The sequence below is a fragment of the Equus asinus genome, chromosome 18, assembly GCF_041296235.1.
Source record: "Equus asinus isolate D_3611 breed Donkey chromosome 18, EquAss-T2T_v2, whole genome shotgun sequence".
Taxonomy (NCBI): Eukaryota; Metazoa; Chordata; class Mammalia; order Perissodactyla; family Equidae; genus Equus; species Equus asinus.
In genome coordinates this window covers 24,772,630-24,796,666 of record NC_091807.1, presented here as the reverse complement: position 1 = coordinate 24,796,666, position 24,037 = coordinate 24,772,630, and the positions used below count along the sequence as shown (strand labels likewise).

The window sequence follows — 24,037 nt, the reverse complement described above, 5'->3', positions numbered from 1 at the left end:
TTGGCACGGATGTTACCTCAGAGCTAATCTTCCTCAAGCAAAAAGAGGAAGATTGGCAACAGATGTTAGCTCAGGGCAAATCTTCCTCAGCAAAAAAAGATTAGATTTTAGCATAATTTTCTTTCTCATTTTCTGATACTGCTAACTGGATCTAAACTGTATTTCTCAGTAACTAAGTCCTTTCATCTGTGAATATCTATGAACTACTCTGTAGATTCTCTGTTGCTTCTATGCAGAATAATTAACAAAGATAATTTAGTACAATGGAGAAACTAAGCCATACAAAGTGAAATGTGCTAAGCCAAATGACAAAAATTAAATTGAAAAGTCTTTTCTAGAGCATATAACCCTTTCCATAACTAAAGAATTTTCCTGTATTCTTACCTTCTTAGGAAAGGAACAGAAACAGCAATACTATTCACATACAAAGTCTATCTATGAAGTTTTAAATAATGAAAAAAAATCAGATCAAAGAAGTCCCCTTTTATGAAACCTTAACCGCTGCCCCCTACCTCATGCCCCTGGACAAGGTTAATGGCTCCATCTTTATCCCATCCCTTCCACCTTGTCCATATGCCTTGCGTAGCTTTAAGGACACCTAAGAACAACGTTTAAATACATGTGTATAAGATACTCAAAAGCAATTATTTGTTAGTCCTTTAAGGGTGAAGTTTCAGAGTGCAGGGTAGATATCATTTGTGCCCTGTACAGTGCCTGGCACAAAGTAGGGCAGAGGTCACTCAAGGGTACCAACTTGCAACAAGTAATAAATAAATCCTAGAGATCTAATGCACGGTATAGTGAACATAGACAGCAGTATTGTATTCTAATCATCAAACTTGCTAAGAGACTAGACCTTGATTATTCAACCACTAAAAAGAAATTATAATTATTAACATTATAGAGGTGCTAATTATCACTACAACGGCAATCATAGTATAATATATAAATGCATGAAATTAACATGTACACCTTAAATTTACACAATGTTAAATATATTTCAATTTAAAAAATATTAAAATTTAAAAAGAAGGAACAAAGAAAAGAGCGACAGAAAGGAGGGAGGGAAAGAGGGATGATGGAAAAGAGATAAGAGGGAAAACAAGACTGACAATGCTCCAGAGGGAAAACTTGATACATTGTTAAAAAATCATTTCAATTGGTAACCAATGCTCTTTTCCTCCTTTTTAAACATGGATTTTATGCCTACAGTGAATGACTTGAAGCTTGCAACAGACATCTACAGTGAATAATATTCCTAAAAAATAACAAGATTGCTGTATTTGTTTTAACAAATTGAGTCACATGTAAAATGTTAAGAGGAAAAGAAAAAAACAGCATAACAAAATCCTAAATCTTCAGAAAGAAAGAGTTGAAGAGTCATATTATCATCCTAAGGGAGGTTTTTCTCATTTCCTATGTGCAAATTAAGTGAACAGAGACATCTGTGATTGGGCATAGAGCTGATGAGCAAAATCCTAATTTTCCCATCTTTTCAGTTCTCATGATATCAGTTTTCCATTGTCCCTGAAATCATCAAATCTATTCTTAAACCTCAGGTAAGAATTGCTTTTCATCATGGCATCTGGGCTTAAGACAGGGAAGGGGTGGTGAACAGCCTCAATTTTCTGTCCGAAGCCATATCCTAAGAACCCCACTACTCAGAAATGACATCTGGGTTAGAAGACTAATTCATTAAAATTCTTTTCTGTTCTCTTAAAAGATTATATGTTTTTGCTTTATACTTTTGGCTTATTCCATGTAATGTCACTAATTTCCTTCAGTCTTAAGTCCTAATTTTGCAAAACTAGAAAAAAATGCTTTCTGGGAGCCCTCTCTCTCACTACAGAATTTCTCATCCTTATGCCACATGTGTTCTCCGGCTTCAGTTGCTGCACAGGCTTTGCGCACAGAGCTCTTGTGTTTGACACGTGTGTTTCTACAGATCTCTTGTAATGTTCCTTTTGGTTTCACCTGCTTCCTTTTATTTGATCTCTAATATCTAATGAGAAGTATATATAGCTTGTCCAGTTGCCTTGATAGGGATGAATGTCAGCTGCTCAGCAAGTTTGAGCAAGTGTCACATTCTTCTAGGTAGAAAATTTATTTATTCTAAGGAAAAGTTTACCGTATATTTATCCTTTCTTAGTTGAAACTTTCTCTTACAAATTTAGGAATGGCTTTTTGGCAAAGCTGTAGTATATGTGAAATATGTGGGTCGGTGTCTGTGCATAATAAGTGCTTGATAAATGTTAGAGATGGTGAGGATGATGTCGGTGAGCTCCAGAAAATATTCTATTTACCTACTCAGAGTCCAATATATTTACTTAAATAGGAGTTAAAAAGTCATAAAACTGAAGGCTTTATTTTATATTTCCTGCCTCAGTGATACAATATGGAAATTTGGAATCTATTTCTTCTTTCTGCTATATATATATATATATATATATATATTTATTTATTTATTTATATTTATAATGTAATACACATGTACATATATATAACTTTTTAAGTCATAGAATCTACAAAACATGGCACTGAATCTTTTTGGAAACCAAATCCCTTTACACCAACATGTTCTCTAGGTTTTTTTATAGGCTGAATTATGTAAAGCAAAATAGCCCTTTGTGACATTTTAATTCATTGTCTCCTGGCACTGGTGACAGTAATACCATTACCCACAGTGGCTTTATAGAAACAGAAAAAAGTGTGTCTTATTTTCTGATACGAACAATGTTCTAATTGAGGCAAGATTTCATTGAGGAATAATTATCTCACCAAGGACACAGCATATAATATATTGCCTATATAGCAGAGATACACCATTAAAATAAATATACAGCAATTTGTACGTCTATAGTCACTCAAAGTGCTCAAATTACCTTAAAAGTTATAGAATATTTGAAATGGAGCTGTCCAACCTGCTCATTTTACAGATTTAGAAACTAAGTTCTAGAGAGTCTGTGATTAAGGTCATTGAGCAGAGGGTGGCATCTCCAATGTTAGTTATCCTGACTCTTAATCCAGTCCTCTTTCTTCTCTATTCCGCCTTTAAGGAGTTTTAACTGTTGTATACATATTGTGCATCGATTGCATTAGAGGTTAAAAGAACAGATTACTGGGCTCCATCTATTATTAGCTAGATGTGCTTGGCCAAATTTCTTAACTTCTCTGTGCCTCAATTACCTCATCTGTGAAACAGAGATATTAATAACAATAAATCTGGGATTAATTAGCTTCGTGTATACAAAGTGTGCATGGAATATTGTAAGCACCCGACAAATACCAGGCATTATTATTGCCACAGTAAAACCCTAGAAAAACATGAATTCAGATATAACATCATTCACAATTGGCTCCCTTCTCTTGTCTAGTTCTCTTGAGTGGACTAGAGTTTTTAATTTAAGAGTGGCATGAAAAAGAAGGCACCACCCGGCAGGGGACAGCAGGCAGCCACTGCTCAGAAAACAGGAAACTGGGGATGTGGAGCATGACTTACCCTCCTTCACACACATATGCCCTCAGTATTTCCCACGCCCATCTCCCTAGATCAGGAGGACAAATAGAAAGTTTCCTGGAATCACTGCTGCTTGCCTGGAAATCTCAGACAGACACCTGACAAGAATCATCCCCATCGATATTAATCCTGAGTGGACCACCACCGCCAAGTCTCACAGGACAGTGGGGATTATTTTGTCTTGGTTATCACTTCCAGAACCCCAAATTTCCTGCTAGCTAGCTGCACATACTCCAACAGGTCATATCATTAACCTTAAAGTAATGTAATTCTGCATTTTCACGGTGGAGTTTCTGTGTATTATGACAAAATTTTCACAACAGTGTTATAAACTGCTTTATACTGTCATAAGTCTGTCTTAACCATATAATTTAATAACATTAGTATTATCAATGCAATGCTTTTGACTAATATTCTTCCATTTTAAAAATATAGAAAATATTTGGGGACCATAATTTGTATGGCCAGTGTGTCTTCAAAAAACTTTTCCAGAAAGTTCTGAACTTTGCATAAGAGGCTAGGAATGAAGGAGATAAGCAGATGTTGAGGAGGGCAAGCATCATTTTTGTTTTTTTTTTAATTGAAGTAACATTTCAGTATATAATTGGTTTATAACATTACATAAATTTCAGGTGTCCATCATCATATTTTGATTTCTGCATAGCTACATCATGTTCATCACCCAAAGGCTAATTACCAACCATCACCTTACACATGTGTCCCATCACCCCTTTTGCTCTTCTCCTCCCCCTTTCCCTTCTGGTAACCACCAATATAATACCTGTATCTATGTGTGTGTTTGTTGTTTTCATCTTCCACTTAGAAGTAAAATCACACGGTATTTGACTTTCTCCATCTGACTTATTTCGCTTAGCATAAAGCCCTCGAGGTCTAGCCATGTTGTCAGAAAGTGGCAAAATTTCATCTTTTTTCTTTATGGCTGAGTAGTATTCTGTTGTGTATATATACCACATCTTTATCCATTCATCCATTGATGGGCACTTAGGTTGTTTCCAAGCCTTGGCTATTGAGAGTAATGCTGCAGTGAATGTAGGGGTGCAAATATCTTTTCAAGAAGCACTTGCCTCTGCTCAGAACTGTACAGTCTCTAGGCAAAGGGAGGCTGCTCTGTTGTAACAAGGAAGTGATAGTTGTCTCTGACACTCTGGAGGGTCCAAGAGAATCTAGGGGTTCAAGATTCTCTCGCTCATCCACCCAAACATCTCTATCTCATGTCTCATGGTCCCTCACTGTTTCTATTAGGACCTTGACTTTGGGATAGCGCAACTGTAGGATTACGCATTTTTAAATTGTCAGCACAGTCTGCTAACTGGCTGTAGGAGATAAAAATAACTTTCATGACATGCCCTGCAATGAAGCTAGAAAAAATTATAACCTCTCTTTTAAAAGATTTTTTCAAGGTTTCTAAACCATGGGTTAACAAACCTCTTCTCAAAGGGCCAGATAATAAATATTTTGGACTTGCGGGTCATGCAATCTCTTTTGCAGTTGCTCAATTCTGCCTTATAATGCAAAAGCAGTCATAAACAATATGTAAACAAATGATTCTGGTTTCAATCCTATAAAACTTTATTTACAAAAACAGGTGGTCAGCCCGCAGGCCATAGTTTGCCAACCCCTGCTCTGAAGCAACTATCAAAAGCCATCCAACCACACACTCTCTGTAACTGCTCTTTTCTTCATCCTGTTTAAGTGCCACTCCTGTTGCATCAACGTGCACCTCATCCCACGCTGCCACCTCATCCCACAGTGAGAGTCTTCGCAATTGTAATGCCACTGCCTGCCGCCAGCTCAGCCACCCCACTTAGTACAGCAAAGGGATTCTCATCACTGTCTGATCAGGTAGCAGTCCCATCTAAAGGCTCTTCTGATAGTCATTGTTTTAGACTCAGTTGAGCCCAAAAGCAGAACCTGAGAAAATGACTTGAGGGGGTAGAGAGGGGAAGGAGCAGGTGAGCAAGTTTAGGAAACAGGAGAGGGGGCTAAGAAGAATACGACAGAGAAGGGGAAAGCCAATGCAAGGGAGCATTATCAAGCTGGTCATTGCTAGGGACAACTGGGGCTCGATTCTATCAGGACCCTCTAAAGAGACATGTATAATGGGCCTCTATACTGTCTCCCAAGGGACGGAAGGGGAACTATTTCCCAGTGGCTCCTATTCTGGTCAAGGGCTGCCATGTGGCTGTTAATTAACACCACTAAGCTTCCCTGTTGCATTTGCAGGATTGTCCTTCAGCAGCTTCACGGAGCCCCAGATGAGAAAGCATTAAGAAATAGGGAGCAGCGGGGAAGGACCATCAGGTTACACCTGCCCAAAAGTGTTTAATGCAGCATTGGCCAGAGCAAATGAGGGCCAAGAGAATTCCAAGTGGGCAGCAAGGTGTCCAACACACGTATTCAGAATAGTCCACCCATCAGACCGAGCATGTCCTAAAAACTATACATTAACATAGCAAAAAGTCAAAATCTATATAAAACCCAAAAGCTTTAACTTGGAGGCAATTCATCAGCAGATCTCATTAACTGATAACTTTGGAAAGCCTTTCTGCATACACTTTTTCAATCTGTTGCTTTGCACTTTTGGAATTATTTGCCTCAGTTCTTCTTATCCTGCTTTTTATCCCACATCCCCAGTAATCTTTGACTTTCCTTTATTGTCCCACATCATTCTACCACAAACAGCTTCAAACTGCACACACCTCCTTTCTCTGTTTTGGTGTCCCACTCAACAACTACGGTGATCTTACTAAACAGAGAAGACCACCTGCTTCATTCATTTAAAAAATGTCTCATGCTCGTCTCAAAATTCTATGGCAACAAGACAAAACTCTTAGAATTCAGTGCCTTCAGTCTCACTGATGTGTTTGATATTCCTTCCCTACCATTTCCAAAGCCCCTATAATAGTCAGTCCCATTTATCCATTGGCAGTTCCATGCCAGTCATATCTCTAATCCGTGAAACAATGCTTCAAGTCAAGTTTTGTTGTTATCTCTTCTTTATACATGAAGATGCTGAGGCTCAAGGACAATCAGTTCCCTGAAGCCACCAGGTAAGGATGTGGCCAAGTCAGAAAGTAGAATTCCAACGTGGATTTGCCTCCCAGCTCTCAGTGTATTAAGTGCAGAGGGTAGGAAGGCTTCCACTCTTGGACATGGTGCTGCTTTAGAACTTCCAATTCTAATGTTCTCAACAGCCTATTACCTAGGGGAGATTTTCTAGGTCTCAGCTTCCAAATGGACATTGCATGAATATACTAACTAGCCTACCATCAACTGGTTACAGATAAGCAAACTGGTAGGGATAGCTCTCTCCTCAGCTTGCAGGATGCCCTGAGAGCCATCTGGGACAAGAAAGCTTTCTGGCCCAGTGTTCCCAGCAGCAAGTATCCTTATCCGTTGACCCCAGTGGGCTGTGCAAGTATAATTTTCGATGGATGTAACAGAGGAGGGAAATATAGGGAAAAAATGTGTGGAAACCAAACTGAGGAGTAGGGATGTTTGGATGTTTGGGAAATGACACTTGTGAAGCAGAGAGGAGTAAATCTCTTATTTCAAAGATGGACGGAGTTAGGCTAGACATGTAGAAATGAATGAAGCCACTCGTGACTGCATAGGTCTACATTAAATTTGCAGGAGAAATGCAATGCGGTGAGTGAGGGCTGCCAAAGAGAGACTGGGTGAAAGGAAGAGGGCAGAAATACAAAGTCAAAATGTTAGTTAGATGGTGGGAAAGTGGAAGAGCAAAGAAAAGAGAAAAACTGGTATTGGGATACCTTAAGCTGCCGTGGAAGCACAGCCTTGGATTTTGAAGATACTCGAATGTCAGGGGTTATGAGCTACCCATTCTCATTGCTCTAGTGGATTGCCAACGAACCACAAAACTTCATAATTGTCCTGGGTTATCAATAAGACACAAAGGAACACTGCAAAGTCATAAGTCCGTCTTGCGAAGGAAGTCTAGAAATCATCATTGGCATGATGATCTAGAACTCGTCATTGGCAATAATCACTTTTGAAACATCTGGCCAGCTGACTTCCAGACTCTGCTCAAACAGCTGTCCTGCGGGTAAAAAACAAACAAACAAATGAAACCCAAAAAAACAAAAACAAACTAGCTGCTGTCTCCACCAGCTAATCAACAAATTGTAAGGGGGTGAGGGGAAGATGAGGTTTAAAGTTTCTTATTCTCTGGTCTCATGTGCCTCCTGCTGGCTGAAATTGTCTACTTCCAATTCCAGTATTTATTAAGCTAATAAATATATAGTGCTAATATTGATTCATTTTAAGTAATAAAACTTCCCTAGTATAGGATTTTAAATTCACGTGACATTTGGAAGTCACTTCTATTTGGAGTAATCAAACATTTGTAGGGAATATTTGCTTTTAGGAGTGATTTTAAATTTTAGCTTTTGTCACCACCTGGTGGTAGAACATTTTCACACTCCTTCCTTTTTTGCATTTTAAGTTCATTTTTGTTTGTTGCTAAGAAAAATCTCTGAATTAAGAAAATGAGTTAACTTTACAATTGACAGTCAAGTATTAAACTTTAGCATTGATAGTCAAGCATTAACATATACTAAGCATACTGTAGATAATAAATATCTGTTTAATGAATGAATGAGGTTTTAATTTTATTTCATGTAGTGCAATGTCTATGACCTTTTCGTGTGAATTGCATAAAGTACTCAAATGTGGCAAATGAAAGTGATCCACAATATTATCTTCTCAGAGGCAGATTTTTTTTTAAAGTTTAACTGCTCTTTGGTTTAAGCTAATAGAGCCACAAGATAAAAAGTAGTTGGCTAAGGCATTTTATTATTATTTTAACAATATAAATACATTTAAAGTTAGAATATTTAAGAGCTATTTTCCATGATACCAAAATATGAGAAAATTTGATTAATATTTATGAAATATGATTGCAAAGGTGTAAAACCTTTGCAAATTTGACTTGAGCTGTACATCATTTGTTGGAGGCCATCGCCACCTCGTGGACTGAAAGAGAAGTACTAAAGCCTTTTAAAACTTTTAAGGTGGAAATTTTTTATTGCCAGAAAATTCCTATTTAGAATTTAAATGAAATTTAATCATTGGAAACAACAGCAATAACAAGTCTAACAACATACTTACCTACCAAATAATTAGATAGTTAAAATGCCAAAAGGCATTTGATTAAAAATCATGAGTCAAAGTCACTTCTAAGCCCTTACTTGGACTACAACATCTTAGGCAAGCCACTTAATCCCTTTCAGGCCCAACTCCACATCTGTCAAACAAGGGGAATGGATTGAAGTGACTACTTTTCTCATTTCTTCCAAATGCATGACTAGATGTCATAGAAATTTTAAGTTCAAATCAATTTACAGTAATTTTACTGTTTTCAATATTTATTATATTTCTGAGTGTATAACCTGCTTAAAATACTATTATCTCATTTATGATAAAATAAAATATCCATTTGTCCAATATAATCTTAGACCATATGTTCTCAAAGGAGCGCTAAAGTTAAACAGCTTTCCCATTTCTAATCCTATGGTATGAAAATCCTGTGGTATGAAAATATGAATAACATTATGTGTTTATGAAATATGTACATGTATCGTTTCTGTAGACAATGTTTACACTAGAACAATGCTAATAGCTCATGTATATTACCAGATTCCTTCATTTCACAGTTACTTGTTGAATGCTTAATTTGGTCGAAACTTCTTGAGAATTATCAATAGAATATTGTGTCTGTAATATATGAATAAGTGAAATACATACAAACACATAAGTCATAAACAAAAATTAATACTTATTTCTTTTACTTTAAAATGCATGAAACTTTTTCTTTTCTCTATTAATAGACGACAAGAATGCTTTTAAAAGGTCAAACTGTTAATTGTAAGAGTATTTTTAGGTAAATTACTTTAACTCTTGTTAGGTTATCACTACAAATAAAAATTGTTTAAGGTCTATAAATGAGAATATATCAAGGTTTATGTTTATAGAAGCACTTATGAATTCTATAAAAAGAAAATCAGAAATATGGTAGGGGTTAGGACACTCTGTGGTCTTTTGGATGCACATTCAAATCAAAAAACAAATATTTTATAAGGATGGGAGTGTGAACTTACAAAGACCCGCTATTACATGCCACTTTTACTAGTGCCGTGTAAACATTTTACTCCTTTAGTCTTATTTCTACAGCAACATATTTTTTCAATTCACAATTTTGTTTATAAATATACATATATGTTATATGTACACATGTGTAATATCACAAACACTCAAAGAGCGCTGGTTTGAAAAAGAAAAAGGTAAGTAGATTAAATGTTCTCTAGAGCGTGGATGGAGTTTTTCAAGCTTAGTAATTGGCAACTCTTACGTCCATGCCTCTGCTGAAGCGATTAAAAAAGAATCATTTCCCAGAACTACAGGTGCACAACAGATTGGAGTCATTATGCAAAAGAACAGAAATCTGGAGAGAAACCCAGTGAATAAAAAAGTCATGTTCCTGGCCCTTCTTTTGCCTTTAGCTCTCTGTTTTTTCAGCCCCATTTGGATATACAACATGAAATATGCAAAAATTTTAATGGATTTGAAGTGAGCCATTCAAGATCAGAAACGCACATCTTGAATTAAACTTCCAATAAGAACACACTGGAGGCAGAAATGGACTAAAGGCCAACCTTGCATTAATGTATTTTAAAATCTAAAGCTTACGTAGGGGAGTTGACAGATTGGAATGCATTACATGAGTTTTTAGAAGATTACACATTTTTCTGCTGGTCTTCTGAATTTCCCATCCTGTCCCAATTCAAGGGAATCACAGTTACTCTTACTGATCTGTTAGGTCTCTCAGCCTCTGGGCCACCTCAAGTATCTGAAATCTCCATCTCAAAGTCAGTCTGAGGCCACAGCTGCTGGTCACCCTATATTGTTTCCAGAGCCATTTTCTAAGCAAGAGATTTGAAAATTTATTGATGGCTTTGCCATCATGCTTTCCTGATTCCATAGTCAATATCTCGTAAGATGATTTTTCCTCAAATGTCCTCCCAAGTATCAAACTTTTCATCTAGCTAGAGAGAAAGGACAAATGAAATGAAGTCATAAAAAATAGAACGTTGAAAAAACCTACAGTAACAGAGGAGGGAAACGTAAAAAAAAAATCTGGAAACCAAACTGAAGAGTAGCGATGTTTGGGAAATGACACTTGTGAAGCAGAGAGGAGTAAACCTCAGTTCAAAGACGGACAGACAGGGTAGACAATGTAGAAATGAATGCGGCCACTCATGACTATGTACGTCAATATAAAATTTGAAGAAGAAATGGAATGGGGTGAGAGAGGGCAGCCAAAGAGAGATGGTGTGAAAGGAAGAGGGCAGAAACAGTGTGAAAATGTTAGTCAGATGGTGGGAAATCAAAGATCGAATAAAAGAGAAAAACTAGTAATTGAGATATCTTCAGCTGCCGTTAATAATAGATGTAATTCCTGGGTTAATCACTCAGCATTTAACCGTGACAGTGACCTTAGGAAACGAAAATGACATTTAAGAAAGCATCCATTCCTAAGCGTGTGGGGATCGGGGGTTGTTATTCAGCCCTTTCAAGAGCGAAGCGATTTTTTCTTCTCTGTGTCATTCTTTCTCATTTGAACTTTCCTAAAGAGTGGAAAGCAAAGTTTTTGGTTTTGTTTTTCAAGTAGGCGATCTAGAACTTTGAGAGAAAAAAGGAAGTTGGAAAGTATTCTGAAAGCAAAAGTTGGAAGAAGGACGTGTTGGAGGACTTGAAGGGGACGCTTCTGACCAGGACTGAGTGAAGCTGAGATCTGGGGAGGAGTGAGGAAAAGGCCGAGATAAAACTTGGGGGAAACTGAGGGGCGGGGGCGGCGAGACAGGAGACCGGGTAGGGCAGGGAAGTGGAAGCGCGCGAGTGTGAGGGACACGGGTCTGCCCCTGGATCGGGGCGGTCCTTCTCACCATTGTCCCGCTGGTTTTCCGCCTGTGGAAGCATTATGAAACATTTCCTTCCTCTGTGTCACAGAGCCCCTCCCTCTTTTTCGATGGAAGAGCTGCTCAGCTTTTTCTTAGGGACCTGGAGGTGGAAAGGCTTAGCTTTTCTCGCTTTCATAACACGGATGCAGCCTTTTCCCTTCCTGGTGGGAAGACGCAGGAGGGGTCCGGGAAGGGAGCAGACTTCCTAATTTCCCCACCGCACACTTTCTAGCCCCAGCGATCCCGCTGGTCCCTGGGTGGAAAAGTGGGGTTCCTTGACGTTTCTGCCAGCCTGGCCTACGTCCTGTAGATGCTGTTAGGTGGAAGAAGGCACACTGGGCAGGAGGTGATTATTTCTCCACCGCAGAAGAGAAAGCGCAATTCCCTCCCTAGGCTCTAGGGAGTTGAACAGCGTTCCAGATCACCTATTCCGGAAGTGTGAACCCGGGTCCCCACAGAGAAGCCCTCTAAGGCGGGGGCGGGGAGGAATGATGGTGGAAGGAGGAGGAGTGAAGCTCAGCGCAAACGCATTCTAAAATCAAGAGCTTGGGAAGTGTCTCCTGGCCCCCTCACCCAGGCATGCTTTCTAGGCGAAGCGCAGGAAAACCAAGCTTTCCCTGAGGAAAGTGGGGGCGAAGAGAGAGCACGCTACAGCAAACCGGGCCCATGGAAGGCCAGGGAGATGGAGAGGTGGGGTGGGGTATTTTTCTAGAAAGGGCAGCCCTGGCTCATCTCCCAGATTGAGGAGGAGGGGGCTGCGGGGGGGGGGGGGCGGGGAGGCGGGATAGTGAGAGAAGGAGGCAGCGCAGGGACAGCTCCCGGGCAGGGCAATCTTGGAGAAGCGATCCAGCTCTCCACCCGCACTGTCCCTTCTGGGAACTGTAGCCAAGCGCGCGAACAGCGCTCCCGCACCAGAGGAGCGGCGGGAAGGGAGGTGGTCCGGGAAGCCACCAAGGGGAAGGCGCGGTGGAAGGGAGCACCTTCTCCCCGCAGCAGACGTACAAACTGCTGGTCACGGCGCCCTTCCTGCGTCTTCCGCCCCCAGATTGACGAGCCCGTGGCGTGGAGCCAGCGCGGAGGCCGCCCCCTCCCCCGCCCGGGCCCGCGGCGCTGAGCGCGGTTTAGCACCGACTGAGTTTAGGGGGCGGTGTCTTTTGGATGGAAAGGCGGCCAAGAGGGAGGAGGAAGGGGGGAGGGGAGTGGAGACGCAGAGTGAGACTATAAAAGGACTGCCCGGGCTGCCCGGTTCTTGCACTCGCTGCAAAGCGGCTCCGAGCCAGGGGCTATTGCAAAGCCAGGGCGCTCAGTAGGGTCGAGAGAACAGAGCCCGGCGCAGAACGAGCAGCACCGCGGCCAAGGCGGAGGCCGAAGAGGGGCTCCAGGCACCGATCCTCGCGTTGCCCGTAGCCCTCTGCCCCGGAGGCGTCCCAGGGCGCTTCTCGTCCCCGCAGCCGCCACCTCGCCAGCGCCTGCTGCGCGGTGCCTCCAACTCTGCGCTAGAAGAAAAACTTCCCGCGTGCCGGCAGACCTGCAGCGCCTCTGCCTAAGCGCCCCGTCTGAGCCTACTCTGCGCGCACTATCAAAGAATAATAGTAACTGTTAACTGTAAAAATCCCGAGCGAGGCCAGCGAGGCTCTGCGCTCCCGACCCGAACAATAGCCCCCTCGCTCGGGGGGCTGCGGCGCGCGGTGCCTCCCGGGGCTCGGGTGCAGCAAGCGGTCCCCGCGGAGTTCCGAAGGCGCACGGCAGGCGGCGACATGGGGAACGCAGAGCTGGCGCGGCGGTTTCGGGGCTCTCAGCCTGCGCCCGCGCTGCGGCTGCTGCTAGCGGCGGCCGCAGCGCTGCTGGTCGTGCCGGGCGTGCGCGGGCGCCCAGCCGAGGAGGACGAGGAGCTGGTGCTGCCAGCCCTGGAGCGCGCCCCGGGACGCGAGACCACGCGCCTCCGTCTGGACGCCTTCGGCCGGGAGCTGCTCCTGGAGCTGCAGCCGGACCGCGGCTTCCTGGCGCCCGGCTTCACGCTCCAGACCGTGGGGCGCAGACCTGGGCCCAATGCGCCGAGTCCGGACCCCGCCGGCGACCTGGCGCACTGCTTCTACTCCGGCACGGTGAACGGCGACCCCAGCTCGGCCGCCGCTCTCAGCCTCTGCGAGGGCGTGCGCGGCGCCTTCTACCTGCAGGGCGAGGAATACTTCATCCAGCCCGCGCCCGCCGCCGCCACCGTGCGCCTCACCCCCGCCGCCGCCGGGGAGGAGCCGCCGGCTCAGCCCCCGTTCCATCTCCTGCGGCGGAGGCGGCGGGGCGGCGGCGGCGCCAAGTGCGGGGTCATGGATGACGAGACCCAGCCCTCGAGGGGCGCGGGGCCGGACGGCCAGGACGCCGGGGCGCAGTGGGCGCCGCGGGACAGGGCCCCGCAGCGCGCCGGACGGCCAACAGGTATCAGTCCAGAAGAGTTGCTCTCACTTGTCTCTTCATTCATCCGTCTCTCCCCGCTTTCTCTGTGCGCGACTTTAGGGTAGACTCCTGTTCGCAGACAGGGGCGTATAGGTCTGCGGACAGGACCGGAGGCCTGGTGTGGAGGAATGTGGCTTGAGGTTTGGGTTTGCGAAGTAATCAAATCCTGCTACAACGCTTAAGTCCATTTGCCCGAATAATGAGTGATCACTACAGGACAGACAAATAACCATGTTCTGCTGACTAAGGCGAAGCGTTGGGACCAGGAAGGGAGAGTTGGTACTGCAACTCCTTCCACCCTAGCCGAGTGTGAGCGTGTGCGACTTCTTTCCATCCTGTTAATTTCTTTATAACGACTGTGTTTGGGTTCTTTGGTCGGATCGCAACTTTGCGCTTAGTTTTGTCACCGCTGCCTGTGCGCGCACCCTGCGCCCGGAGGAGGGCGGAGATGGAGCGCCGAGGAGCGATGGTGACCTCGGAACGGGGAGCCCGCGAGCCTTCACAGCTGTACTACGATCTGTCTTGTCCCTTTCCACCTTTAAGAGGCTAACCCGGATCGACTGGCGGCGGCGGGGCCCCTCTGCAGAACCTGCTTGGGAGGTCTCTACCCAGCTTGCCCCGCCTCTCCGCGCCTCCCGCCCGGCCTCCCAGTTTGCGCTCCCTCTCGCGGCCATAATTCTGCTCTCCAGCCCTGTGGAATGTTAGTCACCGCTCATCCTTCTTGCTACGCCTTCCCCTGACTCTGTTGTGTGCAGGGCTTACTGTCCAGTCCTTTTCATTCTCTTACTCTGGTGCCTTTTTTCTTCGTTAACATGCTCACGTGTCTTGTTTGAGAATTCTCTTTTTCCTCGCCCGTACGTCTACTCCTTGAGCAGTTCTGCGGTCACAGCCCAGTTTAGGACTTTTTGGGGCCTGGGTCTCCGGCAGGAGTGGGAGGGCTCTTTCCTAAAGAATCAACCGTGGCCCGAGGCAGGAACTTATTTCCCTGGGGCAGTGGGAGTGGGGCAAGAGGCTGCTGGGCAGAGTGGGTGGTCCTGGTGCCCGGATTTGGCAGCAGCAGTACACCCTAGGGACCCCTGGAATGAGAGCAGAGCAGTGCAGGCTGAGATTCCTTCAGGCCCGGCCCCTTGGCAGAGGCCCCAGCCCCGCCCTGGGCCTTCCACGTGGAGCCCGATGATCTCATTCAGGATTTGAGTCCTGGCCTGTGAAAGAGTGACTCAGGGCGCTCTGCTGCTGCCCTTGCTCCAAGTTTTTACTACAGCTGGATAGGATGATGTGTACACTGCCTTGTTCAGATTGTAGGATTTCAAAGAGGACAAAAGAAATCCTGCTCACACACAAAAAAAGGCCTGACCCTTCAGAGGAGCACGTGGCCTTTTTACTTAAAGTAAAGGAGAAAACTTTAAAAATAACATTTTCAGTGAAAAGTGATGCAAATATTTTTGTTATTGTTTTTCTGGGTATATTTTTGTTTTATTTGCTTTGACTGTTAGGCTTTCCTTATATACTCTGGGAAGGTAGCTATTCTTGGCTAGGCTGCCCCTGAGCAAACTATCTTTCTTGTTTCTTTACAGGAACTGGAAGCATAAGAAAGAAGCGATTTGTGTCCAGCCCCCGATATGTGGAAACCATGCTTGTGGCTGACCAGTCGATGGCAGAGTTCCACGGCAGTGGTTTAAAGCACTACCTTCTCACCTTGTTCTCGGTGGCGGCCCGGTTATACAAACACCCCAGCATTCGGAATTCAGTTAGCCTGGTGGTGGTGAAGATCCTAGTCATCTATGAGGAACAGAAGGGGCCCGAAGTGACTTCCAATGCTGCTCTCACTCTGCGGAATTTCTGCAACTGGCAAAAGCAGCACAACCCGCCCAGTGACCGGGATGCGGAGCACTATGACACAGCGATTCTTTTCACCCGACAGGTGAGAGGAAGACAGTACCATTATGATAGTGTCTCCTTGGGAGTCAGCTTTGTAACAAATGCGTATATTGGCATTTCACCAATGTTCTTGCACTTACATTTTATTTTAATTGGCTAGCATGGTCAATCTTACTTATTTCTTCTATAATTTTACTTGTCTTGAGTTTCACAGTTCTATTTGAATAGCATTAAGAAAAATCTTGATTAATGTCCTAGGAAATCTTGATTGAAGCATGTCCTCCTGAAAGGACAGCTCAACAATAATGAATGTAGATGCTCCAAAGCATATGTGAAGACACACCTTGCCAAAAAGTTAGATCTTAACATTCATGATCTGTCCCTATTAAGGAAGATATCTTTGCTCCTTGTAGGATTTGTGTGGGGCCCAGACATGCGATACTCTTGGGATGGCTGATGTTGGAACTATATGTGATCCCAGCAGAAGCTGCTCGGTCATAGAAGATGATGGTTTACAAGCTGCCTTCACCACAGCCCATGAATTAGGTAAGTCTGTTTCAGAGTGAGTTAAGCCCAATTCATGAATTCAGACCGATAAACAATATGTTACTGTAAGGGGGAGAGTCTGCAGGTTATATTGCTATTTTAAGTGCCAGGGCTTCTTTGAAACTGCAGAAAATATTTTCCCACTATCCTAAATATGGTCATCTTTATTCCAATACAAAGTAAGATAGTAGGAGCTCTGGTCATTTGGAAATGTACATGTTTGTTTACCCCCTGTGAAAAGTAGACATTGTCTCCAAAATAGATTGTCTCCCAAATACATTTCTTCCTCTAGGAATACCACTTTGAGACAAAGGAATCCCTGTTGGGAAAGATAATGCCACCAGTGACCTATATTTTAATGTGGGTTTTGGATTGCTTCTTAGGCCACGTGTTTAACATGCCACATGATGATGCAAAGCAATGTGCCAGCATTAATGGTGTCAACCGGGATTCCCACATGATGGCGTCAATGCTTTCCAATTTGGACCGCAGCCAGCCTTGGTCTCCCTGCAGCGCCTACATGATTACATCATTTCTGGATAATGGTCACGGTAAGACACTTGAGTCACTCTTTCTAGATGGCATCCAACCTTCCACATGTATGGTTCTTGTTAAGCCACCTCTTTCTTTCTTTTTTCTCCTTTTTATTTGCCCTCCTTCAAAATTACTCTCACTGTCAAGATCATACATTTTTATATCTTAATTCCCAGTAAAAGATAGTGTTTCTGGCCAAGTAGCTCCCATAGTAATTAATTTGAACTATTAGCAGAATAATTCCCTGTCATTGGGAATACAGAAATACTCCATTGAGGATGCTATCTTAATAATCTAACTCTCTCCAGTATTTTCCCCCAAAGCTCTACTGTTTTCAAATTGCTTTGCTATATATTCTCTGCTATGATGAATATTTTCTGAAACTGATCTGCCCCCGGCATGCTTTCATTTCCTATTTATTAATATTGGTTGGCATTTTTCTTTGCAGGCGAATGTTTGATGGACAAGCCCCAGAGCCCCATACAGCTCCCCTCTGATCTCCCCGGGACCTTGTATGATGCCAACCGGCAATGCCAGTTCACGTTTGGGGAGGAGTCCAAACACTGCCCGGATGCAGCCAGCACGTGCACGACCCTCTGGTGCACTGGCACCTCTGGCGGGTTGCTGGTGTGCCAAACCAAACACTTCCCTTGGGCAGATGGCACCAGCTGTGGAGAAGGGAGATGGTGTGTCAACGGCAAGTGTGTGAACAAGACCGACAGGAAGCATTTTGATGTGAGTTTTTCTGCTGAAACACACACAACTCCTTTAAAATTCGGAACTGAAAGGAACAAAGTGATGCTAAAACTTACTATCACGTTAAACACCTCTATCTGTGTACTCTGACGGGAGACACAAGATAGATTATTTTGATCATTAGTTCCTTGTTCTGGATTTTTCTCTTTTATTCCTAAAAAGGGCTGTGTAGAGAATCCTAATGCCGATGATTTGTGTCCCCCATTTAGACTCCTGTTCATGGAAGCTGGGGGCCGTGGGGGCCCTGGGGAGACTGTTCGAGAACATGTGGTGGAGGAGTTCAGTATACAATGAGGGAATGTGACAACCCAGTGCCAAAGAATGGAGGGAAGTACTGTGAAGGCAAGCGCGTGCGCTACAGGTCGTGTAACATCGAGGACTGTCCGGATAATAATGGTGAGTGGAAATGGGGTGAAAAAGATGTGCCCATAAACAGGTGGTTAAAGGTTGGAAACTGATAATGTCATCATATCATTCTTTTTCCAGGAAAAACCTTTAGAGAGGAACAATGTGAGGCTCACAATGAGTTTTCGAAAGCTTCCTTTGGGAGTGGGCCTGCGGTGGAGTGGACACCCAAGTATGCTGGAGTCTCACCAAAGGACAGGTGCAAGCTCATCTGTCAAGCCAAAGGCATTGGCTACTTCTTCGTTTTGCAGCCCAAGGTAGTTACTGTTATTCTTACGTTTTGCCTGGGAACCAAGGTGTTGACTTGCTACCTTTGCGTATAGTCTGTGATGTACCTTCTTTAATCTGTTTGTTAAAGTGTGTTCAACTTCAAACCAGAACTTTCCTTCTAGATAATGTTGGTAATTGCCTGCTTTGAGTTTGGTGTTGTTTTCAGCTATGAATGAAGCTTGAATCTAGCACTTAGGATCCTTGCAATTGCTTGTTATTACTCTCATATACAAAGAAAAGCCCTTGGCTCATGGTTAGATATGTTATGTATTAACACGGCAACCAACCAATAGTTTTGGAAAATCACTTAGGCACGGTCCAAAGTACTTGTTACTGTATGACTAGCAGTAGCATGGGCAAATGGTCTTATTAAAATGGATGTCTGAGCATCAATCACTCTTGTGTTTGAGGACATACATTAAACTAGTAGAAGTGTGTTTTTTTTTTTTTTTTTGCTGTTTTACTGAGGGGATAAATCTGACTCTGAGGTAGAAAATGGAATTGAATTTGACTGAGATTATCATGTGTTATGAGCCTTGTAGGCTTTGAAAATATTCCCCAGTTGCTGATTCAACATTCAACAAGTGATTTATTAAGCACCTCCTATTGCCAAGTATTATTCTAGACATGGAGCATACAGCAGTGAAAGAGTTGACAAAACTCTGCTTTCATCGACCTTAGTGAGATGTGAGACAGGCCAATAAATTTATAATTTTTTCAGATGTCTATACTCATGATGGAAAAAAAGCCAAAGAGAAAGGGTAGTGTGGGGCATGTATAGAGTACTCTTTTACTTACAATGGCCAGAAAAGCAGAGATGGAATGTTAGTAAGGAAAACTTCCATAGTTCTTATAGCATCATCCCCTTACCTTGTTAGCGTGTGACGCCAGATGCACGTTTTTCTTTCTCAGGTGGTAGATGGTACTCCGTGTAGCCCCGATTCCACCTCTGTCTGCGTGCAAGGGCAGTGTGTAAAAGCTGGCTGTGACCGCATCATAGACTCCAAAAAGAAGTTTGATAAATGCGGTATTTGCGGAGGAAACGGATCTACATGCAAGAAAATATCCGGATCAGTTACTAGTGCAAAGTAAGTTTGAAAATGCTATACCCCCAAAGGTCTTATTTTTTAGATGTAACTCTACAGGTCTGGTAAAAATTAGATTCTAAAAGCTTACTGTGTTTTCAGGCTAAGTAATATACTTAGCCAGAGAAGGAGAGATTATTATATCTATTTTTCCTGCCTGCAGACCTGGATATCATGATATCGTCACAATTCCAACTGGAGCCACAAACATTGAAGTGAAACAACGGAATCAGAGGGGATCCAGAAATAATGGAAGCTTTCTTGCCATCAAAGCTGCTGATGGCACATACATCCTGAATGGTGACTTCACTTTGTCCACTTTAGAACAAGACATTACGTACAAAGGTAGTGTCTTGAGGTACAGTGGCTCTTCTGCAGCGTTGGAAAGAATTCGCAGCTTTAGTCCTCTCAAAGAGCCCTTAACCATCCAGGTCCTTACAGTGGGCAATGCCCTTCGACCGAAAATTAAATACACATACTTTGTGAAGAAGAAGAAGGAATCTTTCAATGCCATCCCTACTTTCTCAGAATGGGTCATCGAAGAGTGGGGCGAATGTTCCAAGTCATGTGGACAGGGTTGGCAGAGAAGACTGGTAGAGTGCCGAGACATCAATGGGCAGCCAGCTTCCGAGTGTGCGAAGGAAGTGAAGCCAGCCAGCACCAGACCTTGTGCAGACCTGCCTTGTCCCCGCTGGCAGCTGGGGGATTGGTCGCCATGTTCCAAGACTTGTGGGAAGGGTTACAAAAAGAGAACCTTGCAGTGTCTGTCCCACGATGGGGGGGTGTTGTCTCAAGAGAGCTGCGATCCTTTAAAGAAACCCAAACATTACATAGACTTTTGCACCATGGCAGAATGCAGTTAAGCAATGTCAGTGTTGAGGGAAAAGTAAAGTGTGGAAGGGCTGATGCACTGAAATCAAGAAGGCTGGAGGAATCCAGTGTACCTTGCCGGTGATCAACAAGGTGTGTCTATGAGTTAGGAGACTATAGGTAGGTAGAAAAGAAGTTAGATCGTCAGAATATCCTGCCAGTTACAAACTTGATAGGGTAGTTAATGAGGATTATTAATCTCTGAGCAATGATATAGCATGATAAAGGCCCAGGGCATTATTATCATCCCTTTTGTTACATCTATGACAAGTTAAAAAAAAAAATAGAAACAATTGTCAAAATAATTTTAAGAAATATTACAATCCCTGTTTCCTGGTACTCATTAAATACTTTGTATCATGGGGATTAGGAAATGAAAAGCAGGAAAAAGATGAGAATTTTAGTTTAAGATGTGGCTTATTTCACCTCGCTAACAATAGAGGGAGAAAGGAGTATGTATAGGGTCTTTGGCCAGCACTGCCATGGCTGCTATGGTTTCAGAGAATGCTGTCTTTTCTACCCAGCAGTAAGAATTCAAGATTGACCAGCATGAGAGAAATGTGTAACAACGTCCAATGACTCCGTCTGTACTTTCTTGTGCCATTCTTGTGTCTTTATTTGTCAATTCATTTTGACACGGAAACAATTCCGTGTATTTGTAAGAATGCATTGAGTCTACAAGAGGGAAAAAAAGCAGCAATGTATCAGATACTGGGAAAAATAACTAGAGGAGGCAGGATGAGGTCAGTACCTCCTACCGTTCTTTCCTCCTTATGTAAGCCTGCTTTAGGAATGTGGATGTGGAAAAACAGTGTGTGTCTCAAGGAAGTCAGTAACACCACACAAAAAGGATGTAATGCCAGAACAAGTATGGGGTGCATAGAATGGGGTCCCCAGTTTTTGGGGACACTGCAGTCACTTGTCTCACAGTGGGGAGGCTACTGAGGGGTAGCGGGTCCATCCCCAGCAGCTGGTCCAACAGTCATATCCTGGTGAATGTCTGTTCAGCTCTTCAACTATGAAAGAGAATATGACTTTTTCCATATGTATATAGTAAAATATATTACTATAAATTCTATGTACTTTATAAGTATTGGTTTGTGTGTTCCTTCTAAGAAGGACTATAGTTTGTAATAAATGCCTATAATAACATATTTATTTTTATACATTTCTTTCTAATGATAAATCTTTTAAGTTATATCGCTTTTGTAAAAGGACATATAAAAAATAGAGTATTTATACAATATATGTTACTAGAAATAATAAAAAGACACTTTTTGAATGTGTGTGTCTATTTTTTTCGAATGGGAATTAATTCCTGGGAAGGAAATCTGAGACACAAATATTGAATTTGAAGACTGAATATTTTCTTAAATTCTTTGAAACTAGGATTTCATTCTAATGGAATGTATTTTATGTCCTTGTTGTATGTGATTGCTACAAAGAAAGGAATCTATGGTATCTTTGATTTTAGAGAGGTTTGGTACTAATGTAATGGTATACTCCAGTGGTTGGCAAACTTTCTCTAAAGAGCCAGATAGTAAAGATTTTCAGTTTTGTTAAGGGTGTGTTTTTAGTGTTACTATTGCTAAATACCATCTCTGTCACAACTACTCAACTGTGCTGTTGTAACCTGAAAACAGCCATAGACAATAAATGAATGACCTGGTGGTGTCCTGATGGAACTATTTACAAAAACAGACAGTGGGCCAGATTTGTTCTGTACCCATGGTTTGCTGACCTTTGATGTATACCATAAGTTAAATGATAAAAATGGAGTTCTGGATGCATTTTGAATTTGTTTCTCTAACTCTATTATATTATGAAAGTAAAATTACATGAAAGTATCTAAGCTACTGAGTGGAAAATGATGCCTCATAAATTACATTTGGGATAGACGTGCCTGGTGAGTCATGTCCTTCAAATATTCCACTTGCTCTTCAGGAATACATGAGGTATTTTGGAGAAACCCGGGAACACCCAGGCCACTCGGGGAAGCTTTTTGTAAATCACAATATTTTAAATACTAAAGCGTACCTCAATGACCTTAAAAGTTCAGACTGCTTCCAAAGTAACTACGTTTCTCTCAGGAAATAGCTTATTTACTAGAAGACTCTGGTTAACCACAGACATTTCCAGCTTTACATTTTCATCCATTTTTTTCACCTTCCTTAGAATAGTTTTCTCAAGTAGTTCTATATAACATGCTAATTTCAGGTCAGGAGGATAATTTCTTTTTTTTAAAAAAAAGATCTTATTTTTTTTCCTTTTTCTCCCCAAAGCCCCCCGGTACATAGTTGTATATTCTTAGTTGTGGGTCCTTCTAGTTGTGGCATGTGGGACGCTGCCTCCGCGTGGTTTGAATGAGCAGTGCCATGTCTGCGCCCAGGATTCGAACCAACGACACACTGGACCGTCTGCAGCAGAGCGCGCGAACTTAACCACTCAGCCACAGAGGATAATTTCTAATTTGCCCTCAGACTTATTTAAAGTGTTCTTCCCCTGAGCAATGGAATGTAATTTTCTCAGGAGCCAGGTGGGTGGGTCAGAGAGTGAGGCAGGGGAGGGGAGAGTCATGTTAGTCTCTGGGTAAGTTTTTTCCTACCGACTGGGCCACCGGACCAAAAGGTAAATGTCAAATCTTCTCACATTGTGGGAACTAGTCCTGGTCCCATAGAACTCAGTGAAACACAGAATTTGGCCATACAATTCAGTGGTCTAAAGTGTTCTTTGCACCAACAACCTCTATCACAATTATTTCTTTGTCTGCATTACTATGCTACAAATCCCCATAGTAAGTCACATGGGGGATGTGCGCGCACACACAAGAAATGCCTTTACCCTCATTAGTACACAAGCCGTTTGATAAAATGAGATAAATGTATCTAAAATGATAACTCATAATATAAAGAAGTCATTTCTGAATCTTGCCTAATTCACCAATGAGTTTTTTCTTTTAAAAGGCTTGTGTTGATTTGATGTAAGCAAGGAGTCTGAAATTCAAGACACAAAGAGATAGAAACAGCCGAAAGATTTTCACTATCCTCTTTATTCTCGGTCCAAGGTAATGCCAAACAACTTTCTAAGTTGCTACATTGTTTTTCTGCCCTTTGCTGGTGAGGTTTTCCTTTCATCAATAAACCGAGCAGTTTAAAATACTGTATTTTGGCTGCAAAAAAAGTTTCATTCAACACACCCATCCAGTTCGGTGAGCTTGACTGGCTACCTACTTAAACGCAGGAGAGGTTTCGTGCTCACTCATGTTGCAGGTATAAATGACGAAGAGGAATGATGTTGAGTATTAATTCAAACACCTAATTTTCCAAACACTCAATGGGCACTTTCTTTCTCCAGCATTTCAATAACTACCACGCAAGCACAATTTTTGGATCAGAGCTTTTATGCAAAAATTGTCTCCAATTTTTGCTCTTTTTTTAGTTTATCTTCTAGAAGTGGGCACTGCAGATCTTAGTGTGACATAGAAACAGTACACAACACTCATCATTTGCTAATCTCATTAATTTTCCAAAAGAGAAAAAAGTATTAATATAAGGATTAAGGATGCTAGACCTATCAAGACCTCTCAAGGAAATTGGCCAAAGCTACCCCAGTATAGAAAGATGGTCTGTTCTGCCATACACATACTTCTGTAACATGAATGAGCTCATATGACATTGGCAGAAGTGGAAACAGTAAAACGCAGAAGATGCTTGGTTCATCAACAA

At 42.6% G+C, this 24,037-nt stretch overlaps 1 protein-coding gene across 1 annotated transcript; it reads left to right on the top strand.

The window, feature by feature from the left end:
* Positions 1 to 12,774: 12,774 nt before the first annotated feature.
* ADAMTS1 (ADAM metallopeptidase with thrombospondin type 1 motif 1) lies at positions 12,775 to 21,594 on the top strand. Its single transcript, XM_014866261.3, has 9 exons — positions 12,775 to 13,950; positions 15,543 to 15,889; positions 16,260 to 16,392; positions 16,776 to 16,943; positions 17,375 to 17,661; positions 17,892 to 18,078; positions 18,169 to 18,344; positions 19,270 to 19,445; positions 19,606 to 21,594. The coding sequence occupies exons 1-9, from the start codon at positions 13,275 to 13,277 to the stop codon at positions 20,303 to 20,305; spliced, it is 2,850 nt and encodes a 949-aa protein (XP_014721747.1). The 5' UTR covers positions 12,775 to 13,274; the 3' UTR covers positions 20,306 to 21,594.
* Positions 21,595 to 24,037: the final 2,443 nt, after the last annotated feature.